Below are 18,263 nucleotides of genomic sequence, written 5' to 3' on the forward strand. Positions count from 1 at the left end.
ATTATTACTGCTGGTTGTTTGGTGTGAGAGAAAAATATTGTTCTGGCTTATAATCCACGATCGTTTACGATCAAGCGAACAGGCTGATAGTTTCATTCTTCTTCTCTAGTGATCTGTGAGTCTTTTGTCGAGCTTTAACGCCAGATGGTTGTGCGAGCCAACTAATCAACTGGTTTTTCTTTGCAACTTTTCGTTTTTAGAAAAATTATCCCCACAACTTCTATTTTTTGAAAGCTACAAAGTTATACAACATGATGTGCATAACTTTTTCGGTAAGCTGCGGTGTGGGCGTCCGGATGGATGGACGCCGCCTCCAAAAAGAATCTTCCAGTATGCCCCGCGTGCTTGCTGCAAACTCCGCTCCCCCTCCCCCTCCGCCGCTGCCAGCGGCGATCACTTCCGCTACCTCCGCCCCGGGGCCCTCGCTAGCCTCCCCTGTTAGAGCTGTTGGAGTCACGCCTCCTGCCCACCCCTGCCCTCATCGTCTGCGTCGGCGCCGGCGTCCAACTCATCACTCAATTTTTGGTCGCCGGTGATAGCTGGAGAGGGAGCGGAAGGAATAGAAATGGGGAAAGTGAGGGAAGACCGGAGAATAAAATATGTTTCCGCCAAACATGATATTGCTTACGTGTGTTTCCAGATCTAAGCCACACAAACATAGTTTCACGACTATCTCCAACAGCCTACGCATAACGATACCTAAACCTAAAATACATGTTTCACCTTACTTTAGAGAAAAAAACAACCTCGCATACCAAGGACATATTTTGCGTGGGAGACGAGCCACAACCTAAACATACGTCGCATGCTCCGGCCAATGGGTCGCGCAAACTGCCGTAGCCCACATCCTCTCTGGTCGCGCATGCATGCATGGCGTATGCCGGCATCTTCTTTTGAGTTCTCTGTTGGAACAACTGAAAATTGGTACGTAACCCATTTACCACAGCACGACGCATTTTATGCAATGGGTCTCCTGTTTGGCTAAGTATTTTTAGAGATAGTCTCTAGCTCACGGTAACTAAACTATCCATCTAAAAACTGGTTTTCCTAAAAACGTTGCTCAAAACTCGTTTAGCTAAAATCTATTTATATTTTCTTGATCCAGACAACCACTACGGGTTGCACTGGGTAAATATTCAGGTGTTGCGCCTTTGCGCATTTTTGCAACTTTTAGCAACACAAAGCGGCATCAGTTCCTCTGAAGTGTAGTCGACTCTAGTGCACGGTACATTTATCACTGGCAGGCTTACGGACTCCAGGTGACAAAGGCACAGATAAATGACAGTGACAAATGCACAGGTGAATCAGCTCCTGGACCCCAGTCCGGCAACAGTAACTGAGGACACCGGTAATTCATCTGCTGTAGCGCCGAGTGCAATTCATCTGTACCAGTGTTGTAACATACAGTAGGGTGTTGTCCTGTAACCTGTATTGACCATCTTGAACCAAACGGATCACACGGTAGCAGCGACAGTCGGATACGTACCCGAAGCCCACGTTGACCGTTGTAAGACGCCTTTTAGGCTCAGTTGGCTTCGCGGAAAAAACAAACCGAAACACTGTTTCGATTGATTTGTTGTGAGAGAAAATGACTGTTTCAGTTGAAAAAAACAAACTAAAAAGAAGTACGGATGATAAGAACAGGGCCATGTCGACGACTCATGGATTTGTCACGAGTGACGAGCAAGGCGTTACACTACAGCCTGCAGAGCACCAACGGATCCTGAAAGCTAAGCATCGCAGAAAGCTTCGCATCACACAACACCAACCAGTAGCCGCAGGCTACGACAAATCTTTGTGGTGACGCATTAGGCGCCGCGTTAGTGCATATACTACTCGCAGTTAACTGGGGCCCTATTTATTTATCAAATAATCTGTACTTTTCAGTTTATTTTTTAGTTGAAATACTGTTTCGGTTTATTTTTTCAACGAAGCGAACAGGACCTAGGAGATCAGGTAACAGAAAGAAGATATCCACGAGAACGTTGTTCCAGGCTTTGGTCTTCATACTTTCGTCAGCCTCTCAGACTTTTGACTGAGGCTTGAGATTTGCTCGAAACAAAAGAGCAAATAACAAGAAGAAAGAAAGAAAGGGAAAAAGGTGTGCTAGTGAAAAAGGCAACTAACGGCACCGTCCTAAGAACATGACCTTTTCAGAGTCCTAGATTGCGATTCATCTACAGCAAAATGAATTCCAGGCCAAGGGGTGAAGGGGATACACGTGCTGACTCCAGCGTGCTGACTAAGCCGCCAGCGCTTTACACGGCGGACGAGGCTGATCCTGGCACGGATGAGAAGCCCAACAACCGAAGCCCGACGACGGCAAGGTGACTTTTCAGGGACGAACACCGACCTCTTTTCCGAAACCTTCCAACCCGTGACTCATCGATGATGGATGACAGTATGACAATTACTCTTTTGGTAAGATTCTCCGTTGCCGTAGAAGAAAAGCACACACCAGTTTTGAGCAGAGGGAAGGGGTTGGGGCCCAATAAAGGCACCACCAATGGAGGCTACCACTCTTAGTTGTTCTAGGATAGATAAAGTGATCCATATAGATTAGGAAATGTTGAAACTATTATTTACCCAATGTAAACTATCATTACTTGTGGCTGGTAAAGAAACTTTTTCTTTTCATCATGGCTCATCTTTATTTTCTCTCCCTCTTCTTTTTTAACATGGACCACATTCTCTCTCCTCAAGCATATGTAGCTTCTGCAAATCATTATGACAAGTTTAGAGCACCTACTTTATTTATCCGATCATACATGGCACTTGAGGCTACCGCTCAAAAAGCAGCGTTAGGGAAGCCCTAATGCCTTTGCTAGAGCCTAGAGTAAGGAGGCTTTAAAAACGTAAACATTTATTTCTTCTCCCATGAATAAAGATAATTTTGTGTGCTGTCGGTCTTGTGTGTGCACATAAAGGGATCAGTCTAGAGGTCATTTTAAGTTGGGTGAACGCTGAAAAAATATAGTAACATGATATTCTATTTCGCTGTACTGTTTTGTAATCATGCTTGTGTGGTGACCATACTTGTGTTGTGTGTGCGTTTCAACAAAATCACGGTTTGTCATGTGGGTCCGTGTATTGTGAGGGATTCTCTGAACCGAAAAAGCGTAATCACGATTAGAAAAGGGAAAAACAAACAAGCACACACAAAGAGAGTTTTTTTTCGACAAAGGTAGAGTTACAAGAGACCAGAGGATCTAGAAAATACCCTTGCGAATGCTTATGGTAGCAAATTAATTAAGAAAGGCAAGGCGTAAGCAAAACTAACCAAAATGCTCTCAATACATAAGTCCCGTAAACCCCACTCTCATAGGGCGTGGATGTCAAATAGAGCTAAAAAATACTGACCTTTTCTATCTCTCTCTCAGAGTCTCAGTTCTACTAGAGAAGTTATTTAACTAAATATTTTATACAACGGTCAGCTTTATCCATAGAGCTGTTCGTGAAACCGAAAAATAAAAATTATTTTACCAGTTCTACAAAATGAAACCTTAAATTAGCGAGCAATAAATAACTAACTTAACAACTAAGGCCATGTTGGATACAAAGTTTTAGAAAAATACTATGGTTTTGTAAAATACTTTGGTTCTAGAGCGCCACGAAGTGTTTAGATGCAACAAACTTTATGGTTTTGAATACCATGGTATTGCTGAAACTGTAGTCTTTTTGGAGTTTTAAAAACTCCACTCTAGACCTTTTTTTTCTTTCTAAATCATAGTTTTGCACATCAATAATTCTAAAACTACAGTTTTTTGATACTATGGTTTCTTAATACTACACCATCTAAACGAGGCCTAAATAATGCTCAGCCACGGGCGTGCGTCCTGTCGGACGCGGCTCCCAGTCCTGCCTCCCTCCTGCACTCTCAGCAGACCAGTCTAAAAAAAAGAAAAATCTCCCCCTCAGGCTGTGGTGTGCTCCTCAGCTGCTCCAAGCCCCTCACCGCACCAAATCTCCGGCCGACCCTGCCGCCGCAAGGTCCTGCAACAGGATGCTCTCTCTTCCCCTCCCTCCCCAACATGAAGCGCCTGCTCTGGTGTCTCCGCCGCGCGACCGGGCCTTCCGCGTTGCTCCTTCTCGCGAGGCACCTGACCCCTTCCCTTGCTGCTCCGCGGCCCCCCATCCACCTCGCCCATCGCGGAAGGGGAGGCTTGCGCCTGCGCCTATGCCCCCATCCACCTCACATTGTCAGCAGGAAGGAGAGGCCTATGCCACCACATTTCCCCCATAAGGGAGGCCGTGGCCGCCGACAATGCTGTGTTTTAAGTATTTTCAGGCGCTTTCAGACATGTTGTCAGTCTATGTTTCAAGTGTTTCAGTTATTTCAAATGTATATTTCGATTGTTTCATATGGATGTTGTAAAAGTAGATCGGGATGCTGCACATGTTGTAATGGCTATACACGTATGTTTTAAGTATATCTTCCAAATGTTTTATCTGTTCCAGACAAATGTTCCAAGTGTTTTATCTGAATGTTGCAAAAGTAGATATGAATGTTGCATATATATATGCACGTTGCAAGCATATGTTTCAAGTGTTTTTAAGTGTTTCATACGTATATTTGCAAGTGTTTCATATGCTATTGCATATGTTTGCGATGGTTGTCAAATGTTTTTAGACATTTTCGCAAGTGTTTCAAACGCTTGTTTTAAGTATTTTATTTGTCTTATTTTGTATGTTGCGACAGTTGTATCTGGATGTTTTAAAAGTAGATCGATGTGTTGTACATGGGATATGCGTGGGAAACGGTTAACGGCACGGACGACGTCTGGGACAGCGTAGGCCCAATGCTGTGCACTCGCTTGCAAGCTCGACACGCTAAACACTCGCTCGTTCCCTACGAGGGCAGCGTCCGAACGCTAGCAGTCCTACACTCCTATAACTAATTTACCGACTCGGCCTGAATTAGCTTAGGTGAAAGAAAATGCCTTAGTTTTTTTTTTCAACAAAAGATGCCTTAAAGTCGCGCAAAGTAACGGTTTTGGATCCACAAACACAAAGTCTAGAACGCCTGGGATTTCCTTTTTTTTTTTTTGAACATAGACTTTTCCACCCTGCAAACCAAAAGGCCTCGAAATCCTTGGTGTTCGCAGTAAAGCGGCGAGCATGCCGGCACGTGTCCGCGGTGGACGGCTGCACTCTACCGGGTCGGATCCCATGCTGTCTGGTGCCTGCTGCTGCAGCTCTCCCTCTCGCGCCAGTGCACCGCCACCATCTCTCTCCCTCGCCTTGGAATCTTGGATCCTTGTGCTCGAGTCGAGCGACGAGCCGTTCCACTTCCATCCATCCCACCCCGCCCTCTGCCCCCACCTCCTCCTCCCATGGTGGTGGCATTGTGACCGCGCCCAGGTCCCCCGCTGCGCTCCTGACTCCTCGTGTAAGCCTGTCGCCGCGCCCGCACGCAGCAGCAGCAGCCCGCGCCCCGCGCCACGCCGTGCCGTGCCGTGCGGGCTTGTCGATCCTTCTCAGGCTTTGCGGGTGGTTGGAAAAGCAAGAGAGGAGGAGGAGGAGGAAGGCGGCCGCTGCCTGCTAGCCCGTAGCGCGAGCGCGCTAGCCGCTAGGTGGCTTAGGCTCACGGGTTCCAGGCCGCCCGCGGCGCGGTGCTCGCCTTTTTGGCTCACACGGAAAGTGCCCGTGCCTGTGCCGCCTGCCCGCCGCCCCGCGCGGCCTGGGCCGTAACATCCGAACCGCCCCCAATGGCGACACCACGGGCTCCTCACCCTCCTCCGCATTAGTAGCAGCGGCCGCAGCGCAGCGCTCCTCCACACCCCCCCGCTCGTGGACCTCTCCTCAGTCCTCCCCCGCGCGTGCGCGCTCTGCTTCCCTTGCCGCCGTGCGCGCGCGCTGCTTGCTGCTCGGCTGGCCGTCGATGAGCATGGGGCGCTTCGTCAACTCCATGGATCCGAGGTCGGGGCTGGAGGTGATCAGGGACTGGAACGGCGTCGCCCAGGTCGTGCTCCGCTCGCCCAAGGGAGCCTCCGCGCGGGTACGGACTGCGAGTCTGCGACTCCACCCTCTCTTGTTGCCCGATCGATCGGCTCCGCATTGCTTGGTTGGTCGTGGTTTTGACGGGGTTTCGCCGTCGCTGCCTGGATTGCCTGCTTTGCTTTGCAGGTGAGCTTGCACGGCGGCCAGGTCGTCTCCTGGAGGAACGACCGCGGCGAGGAGCTCCTCTTCACCAGCAGCAAGGTAGAATTTTCTTCTAATTATTTTCCACACTTACTCTTACCGTCCAGTAATCTGTAATGCTTACAGGTTCTCAGATTATGTAAAGGTTCAGCCATGCCGTTTGACTTTCTTGTGGCTGAGTGTTCTTCTAGCATTTCTGTGAGAAGACATGTGTTCAACTGGGCTGCAAAGAACAACACTGAATTGTATTCATGTACTAACTGCCATTGTTTCTGTAGTCCATCCTGATGGCTGGAGAAGCGAATGACAAATTAAGCTTTGCTATGTGCCTATGTTACCTGTGAGCTTGGACTAGTTTCTGGTCCTAAAGTTTCATGATGGTTTCCCTTGGTTTCCTGTGCTGACCTCCCTTTTCTCATCTTCCTTAATTAGACCAGTAGTGGGCCTGTGTAGCCTTCTATCTGTTCCTATGGTCTAAAGCACTTTCATGTCTGTTGTTTCTGACTGTGCAGGCAATCTTCAAGCCGCCAAATGCGATGCGAGGTGGAATTCAGATGTGTTTCCCACAGGTGCTGCAGCATGACCCATTCTTCTCACGGCTTCTATTGGATCGTACTTTCCTGCTGTAATTTTGATTTTTCTGCGGTGTACAAATTTATGTATAAGCTGACTGATGTGAGGGTCGTGCTGTAAAATTTTCTTGGGGCTTCTGATGATAACTGTAAAATTCCATGCAGCTTGGGTACTCTGGGACATTGGAGCGACATGGATTTGCAAGAAACAGGATATGGGCCCTGGATGATGAGCATCCACCACTGAATCATAATGATAACGGCAGCAAAGTTTCTGTTGACCTTATACTAAAGCCATCTGAAGACTGACCTCAAGTGCTGGCCACATTGGTATGCATTTCTGCAGTTATTTGCGTTTGTATTCCTATGACCATGCCTACTTTATGTTACAACTAGATGAGGGCTAGATGTCAAATCTCTGTTAAATATTGTGTCATTGAGGTGTGTCGTCCAATGACTGCAGTTGGGTATTTCTGATGTTACTTTCTGTAAGCAAAATTTTGACAGTATTTTCCTGACATTGGAAATTGAATTCTTAAAATAAAGATGTGGGAAATTAACAAGGATGCATTTTTATGGCATTGCTTGTAAGGAGGGTCTTGGATTTGGATATGTTTAATCACTACTACTTCATCTTATAGCATTTCAGTTTTTTTACTAGAAAAGGAAATCTGAACAAGGCTGTCGTTGCTTAGCATGATGATCCTTTACTGTTGATCAGTATTTACATGTTTATCATTTTTTATGGACCCAGACGCCTTCTCATGCTTTTAGTCACAAAACGCAGAATCGGTAAAGTTTATTCATATGAATGTCCTCATGTATGATTATAATTTGGTTGCAGTTTTGAGTTCCGTCTAAGGGTCTCTCTTTCAAAGGATGGGGACTTGTCGTTAATATCACGCATCAGGAATGTCAATGGCAAGCCATTCAGTTTCTCATTTGCTTATCACACATATCTTTCTGTCTCTGACATCAGGTCAAGCATTATTTGCCCAGCACATCATTATGTATACCTCACTATCTAACTACTCCCTTCAGTGAATTTCCATGAGTGACATGCTACGTCTTGTTAATTCCAGTGAGGTCAGGATTGAAGGTCTGGAGACACTTGATTATCTTGACAACCTTAGCCACAAAGAACGGTTTACGGAACAAGGAGATGCCATAACATTTGAGTCAGAGGTGAAATTTTCCTAGTACTTAATGAATTAAATATTACATACTCCTTCTGTCCCCGAATATAAGGCATGCATGTATTCAAAATCCAAACTTTGTTATCTTTGACTAACAATTAGCCTAGTTACATCAAAAGTTTGTACTACAAAACTAGTTACATTGGATTTGTATTTATAAATACTTTCTAATGATCAAACTTTTGTTCCTATAAATTATATATTATAAGAGAAATTATAGGTCAAAATATATTCTTGAAGACCGCACCAAGTCAAATCGCGCCTTATATTGGGGGACGGAGGGAGTATATATTATTTAAATATGCTCAAACTAGCCTGAGACTTGCATTTTTATTGGTATCGCCATACTTATAACTATATGCTTGCCTCTGTGGATAGTTATGAAGATTTTGGGCTTTAGTTGTTGTTTCTACTAGAATATACAGTCTTAGATGCTCATGATTTCTAATGTCATTGGTGATCCCTTCTCTTTGGTCAATCTCTTTATAGGTCGACCGGGTCTACGTTAGCTCCCCAAATGTAGTAGCGGTTCTTGACCATGAGAAGAAACACTCATTTGTCATAAGAAAGGAAGGACTTCCTGACATTGGTAAGATCTGCTGCCCTTTGCCAAAATGTCACCTACCATAAAATCAACTATTAACGTTTCTCATTATAACCACTTCATCCCTGTTAGTTGTGTGGAATCCATGGGAAAAGAAATCAAAGACCATGGTAGACTTCGGTGATGAGGAGTACAAGCAGATGATTTGCGTTGATGCAGCCGCTGTGGAGAGAGCAATCACACTGAGACCAGGGGAGGAATGGACTGGGAAGATGGAGCTTTCGGCGATTTTATCCACTAACTGCAGCGATCATCTTGATCACCCTGTCAGCATCTAGTGTTTGTTCACATTTAGTGCTATATATTTGCCTCACAAGGGAGTATGGCCCCCTTTTGTAAATGAGATCAATAGGTAGATCTGTTATCAGAGTGTTTAGGGCCCATTACAAAGTCTGGGGGCTTATTTGAGAATGTTTAGGACTCATTTGTAGCCCATAGAGACTCTTTTATAAAAATAACTACACCAGGGAAAAGAATGAAAATCTCCTCTCCCTACCTCCCCTATAAAAGGGTAAGCTCTACAACAGATGGTGAGTTGTGATATTTATGTTAGTCACTATAGCATATCGGTCACTGTAGCAAACCAACCTACAAGACTATAGAAGGGGCAACACCCTTATGGTTTTCTAATAGAAGTTGAAGGTTTGTGAACATTGTAGTGCTGTCTAATAGAAGTCGAAGGTTTGTGAACATTGTAGTGCTTGGTCAAGTTAGTAGTAGAGCTTGGTTGATGTGGTAGTAGTAAGCTTGTCAAGTTAGTAAGTTCTTGAGTGTGAAGATTAAGTGTTTTGAAGACCAAATGAGTTGTACTCTTGTAATGTGAAGCTATAAAGTATTTAGACTAGTATTCTCATATTCTTGTGTGAATTAAGATAGAGGGCAAAGTAAGAATTGAGTGATTATAAAAGAGAAACAAAGTGATTCATGTTTCTAACATATAAGAGTTCAAACTAGCAGCTACAGAGCATTTGCGGTATCACATAGACTAATAGAGAGACAATCGTTCTATCTAACAGAGGGTATTCAGGAGAGAAAAGAGACAACAGACTTAGGGAGAAGCCAAACGAGACTCAAATAATAAAACTACAAAGATTTGATGGCAAGCATCGCCGCACACCGAGAGTGGGACCACACCACTTTGTCATTGTCGCTGGGCATGGACTTTCTCTTTGTCGCTAAGGATGAAAGACTTTGTATATCGTTGACATGTTTAGGTATCATCCAAGAAATACACACCGTTTTTTGTAGCTCAGGAAATCTAAAGTCTCAAAGGATCTATAAAAACCTTTCTCCACAAAATTCATGTTTTGCTCCAGAGAAACCTTTTGATACAAAAACCATCCTATCCAACTGCTTGATGTCAAGTCACACCTAGCATCCTGTTTCTTGCGTTTCAAAAATCCCAAACCTATTTATTGAAAAAACTTTCTAGTGTGCATACTCGATCACCATCAATAACTCTCTCTAGACTCCATAAGATAACATACAATAACATCCTTCACGAAATGTTGATGTGCTCGATCTATAGGGATGACAAAGAAGACACACGACTTTTTTCTCTTATCGATCACCGTTAGACACCTCAAACTTTCAAAGATGAATTGTTTTTGTTCTCCATCAAAACATGAAATAAATGAGCCCTTATAGTAGATGGCATCATGAACCTCAATATCGATCGTGTTGCCATCAAAATACGAGTATGTGTCATCGGCCATCAGATACCCCTTCTTCCAAAAGGTTATCCTTGAGTTGTCAAAACATGACATGCCAAGCACAATGGCAGTGCCGAGGTAGTCTTTATCTGGCGCGGAGGAGAGTGTTGCTGCAACAATGTCCACCTAGTAGGAGTAGCTGGTGCCTAGCACCAATGCCTTGCCAGCGAGGAGGTGGCACTCTTTGGTTTGCAGGTTGAAGACGAAGCTCTTGCCTTGCACATGGCGTTAGGTGAAAAACATATAGCGGTCGTCGTACAATCCAATGTACCGCGCAACACACACCTTATCTAGGACGTGCAAGTAGTGGATTGTTGCAGTTGCTCTTGCGTCATCGCAAAGGAGGCATGAGAAGTTGGGCCCTCTAGCTTTAGCTTCAGGTCAGAGCATCCATATAAGCTGCAGCAGTAGGGGAAACTTCGCAAGAGGTCTGAGCGCTTGGTGCGAGCCATTGCAGATAGGGGTGCATTGTTAAAAATTTAGTCATTTTTAGGCATAATCTAGCACAATAGCAGTAGTGTGGCATATATGTGCATGTGTGATCTATTTGCAACAGTAAATGCATACATGATGAACATACTGATCATGATATTTATAGTGTTGAAAACACTAAAACTAGAGTGTACAGAAGTTTACCCCAAGACAGGATCTGTGCCGGAGGCAATGGCGGTGCCATTCACACTCGACATAGTTTGATGTGTGAAGTTATAGACCACAGTTGATGCATGAAGATGTATGTTGTGCAGTCCCTCGAACGAACACCAAGAAGTAGATGAAGTAGTCGTTCACATGATTGCCACCAAGAACATTGCAGAATAGACCCCCTTGAATAGGAGTATCATGTAGTTGCACCATGACGCGCTTACCAAAAACCTGATTTGCCTGCACACCCAAGAAGGTGTCGTAAATAGGCGTCGGTTTCGGAGGCCTACTCTCCAAATGCCTGTGCACGCAGGAACTGAGACGGGAAAACTAGAAAGCAATAGCAATAGAAGAACGGTGGCGCTGGATGTTCACATGTGACACTAAACGCGAGCACCCTTCTTATAGGCATATGAGATGGAAGGCAATGAGTAGAGAATGAACATGGACGCTATGAAGGCGTTCATCAGTAACTAGCAACCGCAGACATAACCACAAGAGTTACTTGTAACCGCAGCCATAACCATGACCGTTACAAGTCCAACCATCAAGCCACAATCAAACCGCCATTAATTAGCCTTAAGTGACTAAACCAGTCCCACCCGACACCTCTTAGGATTTATTTCATTTTAATTGAATAAAATTAGGTGAATCCTAATAAAATCCAACAATCCCTACCAAATTCAAAGGCACATATAGATTGCTCTCAAATCCACTGTTCTTTGATATAAAAGGGTTTTGATAGGGACTGTTAAGTCGAACATCCACCTAGAACAGATGTTACACCCATTCAGAATTGAACAAGACAGTTTTGTGCGAAGTGAGTTTCACCTAAGTACTTTTTGTACTAGGTTGCCATAATCATTCCCTCTGGTTGAAGTATATAAGTCACACTTCGAGGCCTTTGAAAGCCCTATGTTTGGTTTTGGTAATTGAGTGGCATCTAGTGGGATAACCTTTGCCTTAAGTGTTCAATAAGCTAGGTGATGTCCACACCAAAGGTTGAGCCAAGATGGCTCTCATGGAGGTGATGATGGAAGCCACAAGTTGATCAAGTGCTCAATATTTGGAAAAGAAGTTTTAGAAAAATAAAATCATATGGTTTAAAGGCAAAGGTATAAGATAGGGTGTTTGTTTTGCTAGTCAAGATGCAATAGAGTGCATGATCGGGTTTATGATAGATAACTGTACTATTAAGAGGGAAGCTCTCTAAGTTGAGATGGTTATCTAGTGCCACTAGGAGTGATTAACTTTGCATATGCGCATTAACCCTTGTGACGTGGTGAGAAAGTGTGAAAATGCCTTTCAAAATGATTGTGAAATGCTAACTCACGTGGACAAGGCTGAGAAATACTTGGTGGAGTTGGCACATTTGAAAAGGTAATGAAGTTTGCTTTGAGGGCTGCTGTCTATGCCCTAGCAGTGCAACCACCAGGTGCACCGGACACGTCCTGTGCATGGCGAGTTTTGCTAGATTCCTCACGAAGATGTGAGATTTCTACTCTTTTAGATAAAACCCAATTTTTGGAGAAGGATTTTGAGATCGACTTTAATTCCGAGGTTTCTAGGCATTGATCTTTTGAGAAAACCTTCACAGCACCTCCAGAAACCCCTCTGCCAAGTTTGGTTTGAATCGGACTTCATTTGAGTCATTTTGAGCTTTTGAATCAAACTTACCGGGGTTCCATTCATCCTTACCGGACATGTCCGGTTGGCGTGAGTTTGTTTTTTTTGTGTTGAGCTGTTTTCGGACCGGTCCGGTCCAAACTGGACAGGTCCGGTTTGCACTGGAAAGGTCCGATGTTAACATCAAGCTCACATGAACTCAATCAATAAAATTAAATCACAGCGTCAAGGACTCGTCACTATTTACTTCTTTAGACAAGAGTTCTTCTTGACTTTGTCATCTAAATTCATCACATCATTCAACATAGGACATATTAGCAACGAAGCATATAATACACATCCATGAATTTAGATCAACACACAAGCACATTGGAAGGACAACCCCTTTAAAGTAAACATGAGCATTTTCTGATGTCTTCATTAGATAAAGGGACATTAATTAGCCTCTGTATCTAGATATGAACATACGATATTTCTTCTCTCTTACTACATCCAACAAGGAGACAACATACATAGTTGAACATACCTACTCATATTTCCATGATGGTAATAGAGGGGTCTCAGAATTCTTCCAAGTGCTATTCATTTGATGATGTCGATCACCTTGGACATTACCTGTAGCAGTATAGGACTCAAGTTCAGCCTTCTCATCAGGTGTGAGCTTCACAGATAGTGCTCCCAAATTCTGGTTGAAATTCTCAATTTTTGTTGTTCCTGGTATAGGGCAAACATCTTGTCCTTGATGGTGAACCCACGCCAATGCAAGTTGTGAGGGTGTGCAACCCTTTCTTTTTGCCAGTTCACTAATACACTCAAATACCTTGACATTCTTGTCAAGGTTCTCTGGTTGAAATCTAGGCAGGTTCTGCAAAAGAAAGGAATTCACATGAACAAGTGGCAGTTTATTGCAATCATAGTTTTGTAGTCTTTTTTGAGATGAATGAGACCACTATTAGAATAGTACAATCAATCAAATTAAATCTTGGAATATTGGTGATACAATCTTACTACTATTAATAGAATATATTTTTTTGGGCTCGCTACGTTAACCCTCATGAGAAGTGCTAGAGAAAAAGGATAAAATTCTAGAAATTCTGAAAATTAAACAAAACATATGACCATTGCTAGAACTTATTCTATAGGTGATTTGTACCCTATATCTACTATATTCTTTTACGAATTGAGTGCCACTAACATTTTTTATATATGAAAATATATGTACTTTTTACAATATAATTTGTTTTTTGTGCTACGTTTTATTTTTACAGGTTTTGGACCAAACACATCTTTACCTTTCGAATCCAGGGTTTAAGTTCGGGCACCCGATTAAGCCACGTCTCCCATTGCTGTTTCTCGCATTGTGTTTAACCTCTGTCCTAGAAATGAGCTCTACTAAGTCCATCTCAGCCTCCTCTACCCTTTGTGCTCATTGGATCCATGAGCTCCGACACCACTAGGCCTTCGTCGCACACCATCGTCCCCTGTGCTCGTAACGCTTGTTGGCACTTACTCACCACCTCCGGCGTGGCGCGCGAGGCCTGGCCTCCTCCTCAGGTGACGGCGTGTAGGCCCTCCGACGGCAGGGTGCAGGGCACGGCCCCTTCTCCAGCAACGACGCGTGTGGCCGGGGCCCCTCCTCCAGCGGCGGCGCGCAAGGTTAGCCCCGTCGGCAAAGGCGCGCAGCACCGAGGCTCGCGGCGGCAGCCGGGGCTCATGGATCCAAAAGACGGCGCACGCGGATCCAGTGATGAGCGGCTACAACACACAGATCCAGCGAGCAGCGGTGGGGGTGGCACGTCTATGGGCTCGGCAGGCCTCATTGACGGGCTTGTTGTTTTTTATTTTTTAATTTATTAACAGAGACGGACATATGTCTGTAAATCTTAATTTACAGAGGTGGATTGGTTGCCTGCCTCCGAAAATCGTTTTTGCCTGCCTGCAAAAACGGTAACTATAGTAGTGTATGCAAAAGTTATGTTAAGAAAAGGTGTTGTCTTCTAAATTGATTTTTAGTTGTGTAGAAAAAATAATAAATGATAGAGGTTATATATGACATATTATTAGTGATTGTTCCTAAATGTATCTTGAACTCATGATGTTTATGTCTCCTGAATATAAAATAATAGGCATGGCTCTTAAAATTGTATGCCCAAACAAAAGAGACCAGGTTGATGCAGTTATTATTTGCATAATCATGACCCAGAAAATATGGATCCAATAAATAGGTTGGTAAAAATGTGCATCGAGGATGATACGTGTATTATGTCGCACGGCAGTAATATTAGTCCATTTCTGTATTGTGGGAAATTTTCGGTATATTTTTTTTAAAAAATTGTATGAAATTCTTCTATTAGTAATGCTATGTTTATACATAAGAAATTGATTTGTGATGCAATAGAAAATAAGTACATTCCACAGGTGCATGCATCTGAAATTCTGAACTCACCCTGCGTATGTCCTGTTTTGACAGGGAGTCCATCAGTTTTCCCCCGCTGGAGAAGAATCCACTGCCTAGCGGACAGTAAGCCACGATTCCAATTCCAAGTTCCCTGAAATTGTCAAAGCAAGGAGAAAATTTCATAAATACTTTTTAACAAGACATACGGAAATTTTCCTTAACAAGAAGCATTTAGTTAGGAATGATATCATTCCTACTTGTATAACTAAATACTTGCAGGTGTTAGAAAACTGATTGGAATCGTGTTCCATTCCTACAAGTATTCCAATACTTGGATGGTCATTCCTTTTGTACTGAAGTCAAATGCTGTGTTCCGTTCCCGAAAATACCTGCAAGTAGGAATGATATCTTCTTCGGCATCTCTAGACCATAATGACCACTCTAGCTGGACTGCGGTGATAGGATGGACTGCATGAGCTCTTTTGATTGTTGATGCACATGCTTCAGACAACCCGATATACTTTATCTTCCCTTCTTCAACTAGCTTCTTGAGTTCACCAATCTGCAACGCCGCCAACGCAGAACGAAGTAAATCAGTAATATATATATGAAAAGAGAAGTCCAGTGGATGTATATAAGAGAAGAAGAAAACTAAGCAGTATGCACATGAACAATCAGGCAATGAAAGGATAGAGGTGCCAATGCCACTCAACTCACCGTGACCTCGATGGGCACCCTGGTGTCGATGCGATGCTGGTAGTAGAGGTCGATGCAGTCTACGCCGAGCCGCCTGAGGCTGGCCTCGCACGCCGCGCGCACGTACGCCGGGTCACCGCGGACTTGACGCTTGCCGTCGACGAACGAGACGCCGAACTTGGTGGCCAGGTCCACCCTCTCCCTCGCCACGCCCTGCAGCGCCTTGCCGAGGAGGAGCTCGTTGGTGTGCGGGCCGTACAAGTCGGAGGTGTCGAGGAAGGTGACGCCGGCGGCAATTGCATGGTGCAGGAGCGCGATCATGTCCGGCTCCGGCTTAGGCGGGCCGTAGCTGGCGGACATGCCCATGCAGCCGAGGCCCTGCGCCGAAACCTCCAGCCCCTGCGACCCCAGCTTCATGCGCGGCACCACCACAGGCACAGGCACAGTCACAATCACAGACGACGGAGAAGCAGCCATAGCTAGCTAGCGAGATGAGATGATGCTCTCTCTCTCTAGTCTCCCGCTTGATGAGCTTCGGCGCGCTGTGTACAAGTAACGTAAGTTCAGGGTTTAGCCTTCTGTGAGTGAGTGGTGAAAAGGGCCTAGTCGTCCGTGGATTTGTAGTGTGCTTGCATTGCAGCGGAAAGGCCCAGCTGAACCTGACCTGAAGCGTACGTCAGGGAACACATCACCCGGTGTACAGCCGAGAGCGGAAGTCAGAGGAGTGCAAGTACAATACAAATGACACTGTTACGCTCAAAACGTCACTGCTTATGTGAGATTGCGGTAAACCTGTAATACCTTAGGTCATTGGACATTGGTTATTGAATTTATCCAATTTCAGTCAATTATTTTGAACATCTAGAGGCAGTCCAAAGGAGGTCCATCTTATCTATTAGGGTCTTTTTTTTAGAACTGAGACGTTCCCGATCTATTTCCATTAGCGAAAATGATATGGCTCAGGCGTCCGTCCCATGACTTCCTGTCACTACCACAAAACCAAGATTTCATGAAGGGGATAATTTTTCGTGAGAGTTTAAAACACACTCTCACGAAATTAACCTTTTTTGTGGAGGTGTTGTGAATCCCGTCATGAAAACCTGTTTTCGTGAGAGTGCTCTTCGAACCGCCGCGAAAATTTATTACTTCGTGACATGAGCTCTCATGGAAATAGTTGTTCTCGCCAGGAAATATGTACTGCAAGCAAAACTATCTGGCTGAATTCACGTTCGCGCCTAAGAAGAGTAAAGCCGCATGCTTTCGTTTGGCGTTCGCGCCAAAGAGGAGAATAGCCCGCGCTCCTTTTTTTTTTTGTGTTGGCCCACCATACAACACAGCCCGACCCAAACACAGCCCCCCATACAACACAGCCCCCCACTCTCCATCCACCGCCGCGCCCCTGCTCTCCATCCACTGCGTGCCCAACGCCGCCTGCCCCTTTCCATCCACCGCCCGCCCCTCCTCTGCGCCCCTGCTCTCCATCCACCGCCCGCCCCTCCTCTGCGCCCCTGCTCTCCATCCACCGCGCCCCAACTCTCCATCCGCCACCAGTGCCCGACGAATCCGCTGCCACGCCGTGCCTACGCCGCCCTAGCCCGACTCCGGCCGTCGCAAATGGCGCTGCCACCCTAGGCCCCAATATCGCTGTGGGTTTCCTCCGCCCTTGGATCTGGTCCTGCATAGTGATGGAGTCCCTTCGTAGGCCGCCTGGGACGGCGTGTTTCCCTGTGGATCCGGTGACCCTTCTTGCGGAGGAGAAGGCAGCGCCCACGACAGAGGAGAGGAGACAGGCTCCACTGTTGCTGACGTCGTAGGCTTCAATAGGACAGAGGTAATGAAGCTCCATCCTTTTCCCCAATTTTTTCTGTGCTGTGCTCTAGCAACATTAGGATTTGTTGCATAAATGAAACTGTGTGTTCTATATACTGATGCACTGAACTTAATCGGTGACCCTAGGATTGGAGAAGCTAGCATGGACAATGATCCAAGTGTGTGGTGGACAAGGTACCGAGCTTCAATTAAGGAGGAGAAGGCAGCACCGACGCCTAGCCAAGCTTGCAGAAGAGGACTACACTGACTTTGACACCAAGGTTGAAGGAGCAGGCATCACTGGAGTAGCTACATCAACTCCAGAGGACGACTCAAGACACAAGGAGCTATTCTCACATCTGTGTTGACTGCCTCCAAGCCAACAGAGGTAATAAAGCCTTATTCTTTGTCTAACAAACCATCTTTATCCATGAAGATATTAGATTTTGAATCATCGAAAGAAATAATTAATATTTGTGGGCTGTTACATGTGTGCTTGTTGGGGAAATTGAAGTTACTTGATATTTCTACATCATTGACTTAGTGTGTGCTGTATTGTTGGGGAATTGAAGTTACTTGATATTAGTAAATCTGTATTTGATTGTTTGGTAAATCTGTAGAAAATGGTGCTAGTATTTGGTTGATAGATGTGAATTTCTGTGTATCTAAAATCTGTTTTTATATAAAAAAAATACAGAACAAAAACAATGGGGGATGTACACGGGTTGGTCTCGTACACGAGCCCCCCTCTAATGATTGGATAGAAAACACCCACCAGTTTTTGGATCGTGCTTTCTCTATGCCTAATGTAGTTGAAGATGGCACTGAAAGGATCGTGACGCCTAAGGGGGGAGTGAATTAGGCAAC

General features: G+C 44.9%; 1 protein-coding gene and 1 pseudogene across 1 annotated transcript; one reads left to right on the forward strand and one right to left on the reverse strand.

The window, feature by feature from the left end:
* The first annotated feature begins 5,249 nt into the window (after positions 1 to 5,249).
* On the forward strand, positions 5,250 to 9,303 carry LOC136512267 (putative glucose-6-phosphate 1-epimerase; annotated as a pseudogene).
* Positions 9,304 to 11,019: 1,716 nt separating this feature from the next.
* LOC136513542 (probable aldo-keto reductase 2) lies at positions 11,020 to 16,149 on the reverse strand. The gene is made up of 5 exons (XM_066507515.1): positions 15,609 to 16,149; positions 15,281 to 15,453; positions 14,940 to 15,042; positions 13,020 to 13,358; positions 11,020 to 11,107 (listed from the first exon to the last, which is right to left on the reverse strand). The coding sequence occupies exons 1-4, from the start codon at positions 16,062 to 16,064 to the stop codon at positions 13,020 to 13,022; spliced, it is 1,071 nt and encodes a 356-aa protein (XP_066363612.1). The 5' UTR covers positions 16,065 to 16,149; the 3' UTR covers positions 11,020 to 11,107.
* Between the last annotated feature and the right edge of the window lie 2,114 nt (positions 16,150 to 18,263).

The sequence above is a fragment of the Miscanthus floridulus genome, chromosome 16, assembly GCF_019320115.1.
Source record: "Miscanthus floridulus cultivar M001 chromosome 16, ASM1932011v1, whole genome shotgun sequence".
Classification (NCBI taxonomy): domain Eukaryota; kingdom Viridiplantae; phylum Streptophyta; class Magnoliopsida; order Poales; family Poaceae; genus Miscanthus; species Miscanthus floridulus.

Excerpts from the sequence above, each read along its gene's own strand:
- LOC136513542 (XM_066507515.1), bottom strand. The coding sequence starts at position 16,064 with ATGGCTGCTTCTCCGTCGTCTGTGATTGTGACTGTGCCTGTGCCTGTG. Across the intron at positions 15,454-15,608 it reads GGGTGCCCATCGAGGTCACG|ATTGGTGAACTCAAGAAGCT; the intron begins GTGAGTTGAGTG and ends GCGGCGTTGCAG. Across the intron at positions 15,043-15,280 it reads GATATCATTCCTACTTGCAG|GGAACTTGGAATTGGAATCG; the intron begins GTATTTTCGGGA and ends TGACAATTTCAG.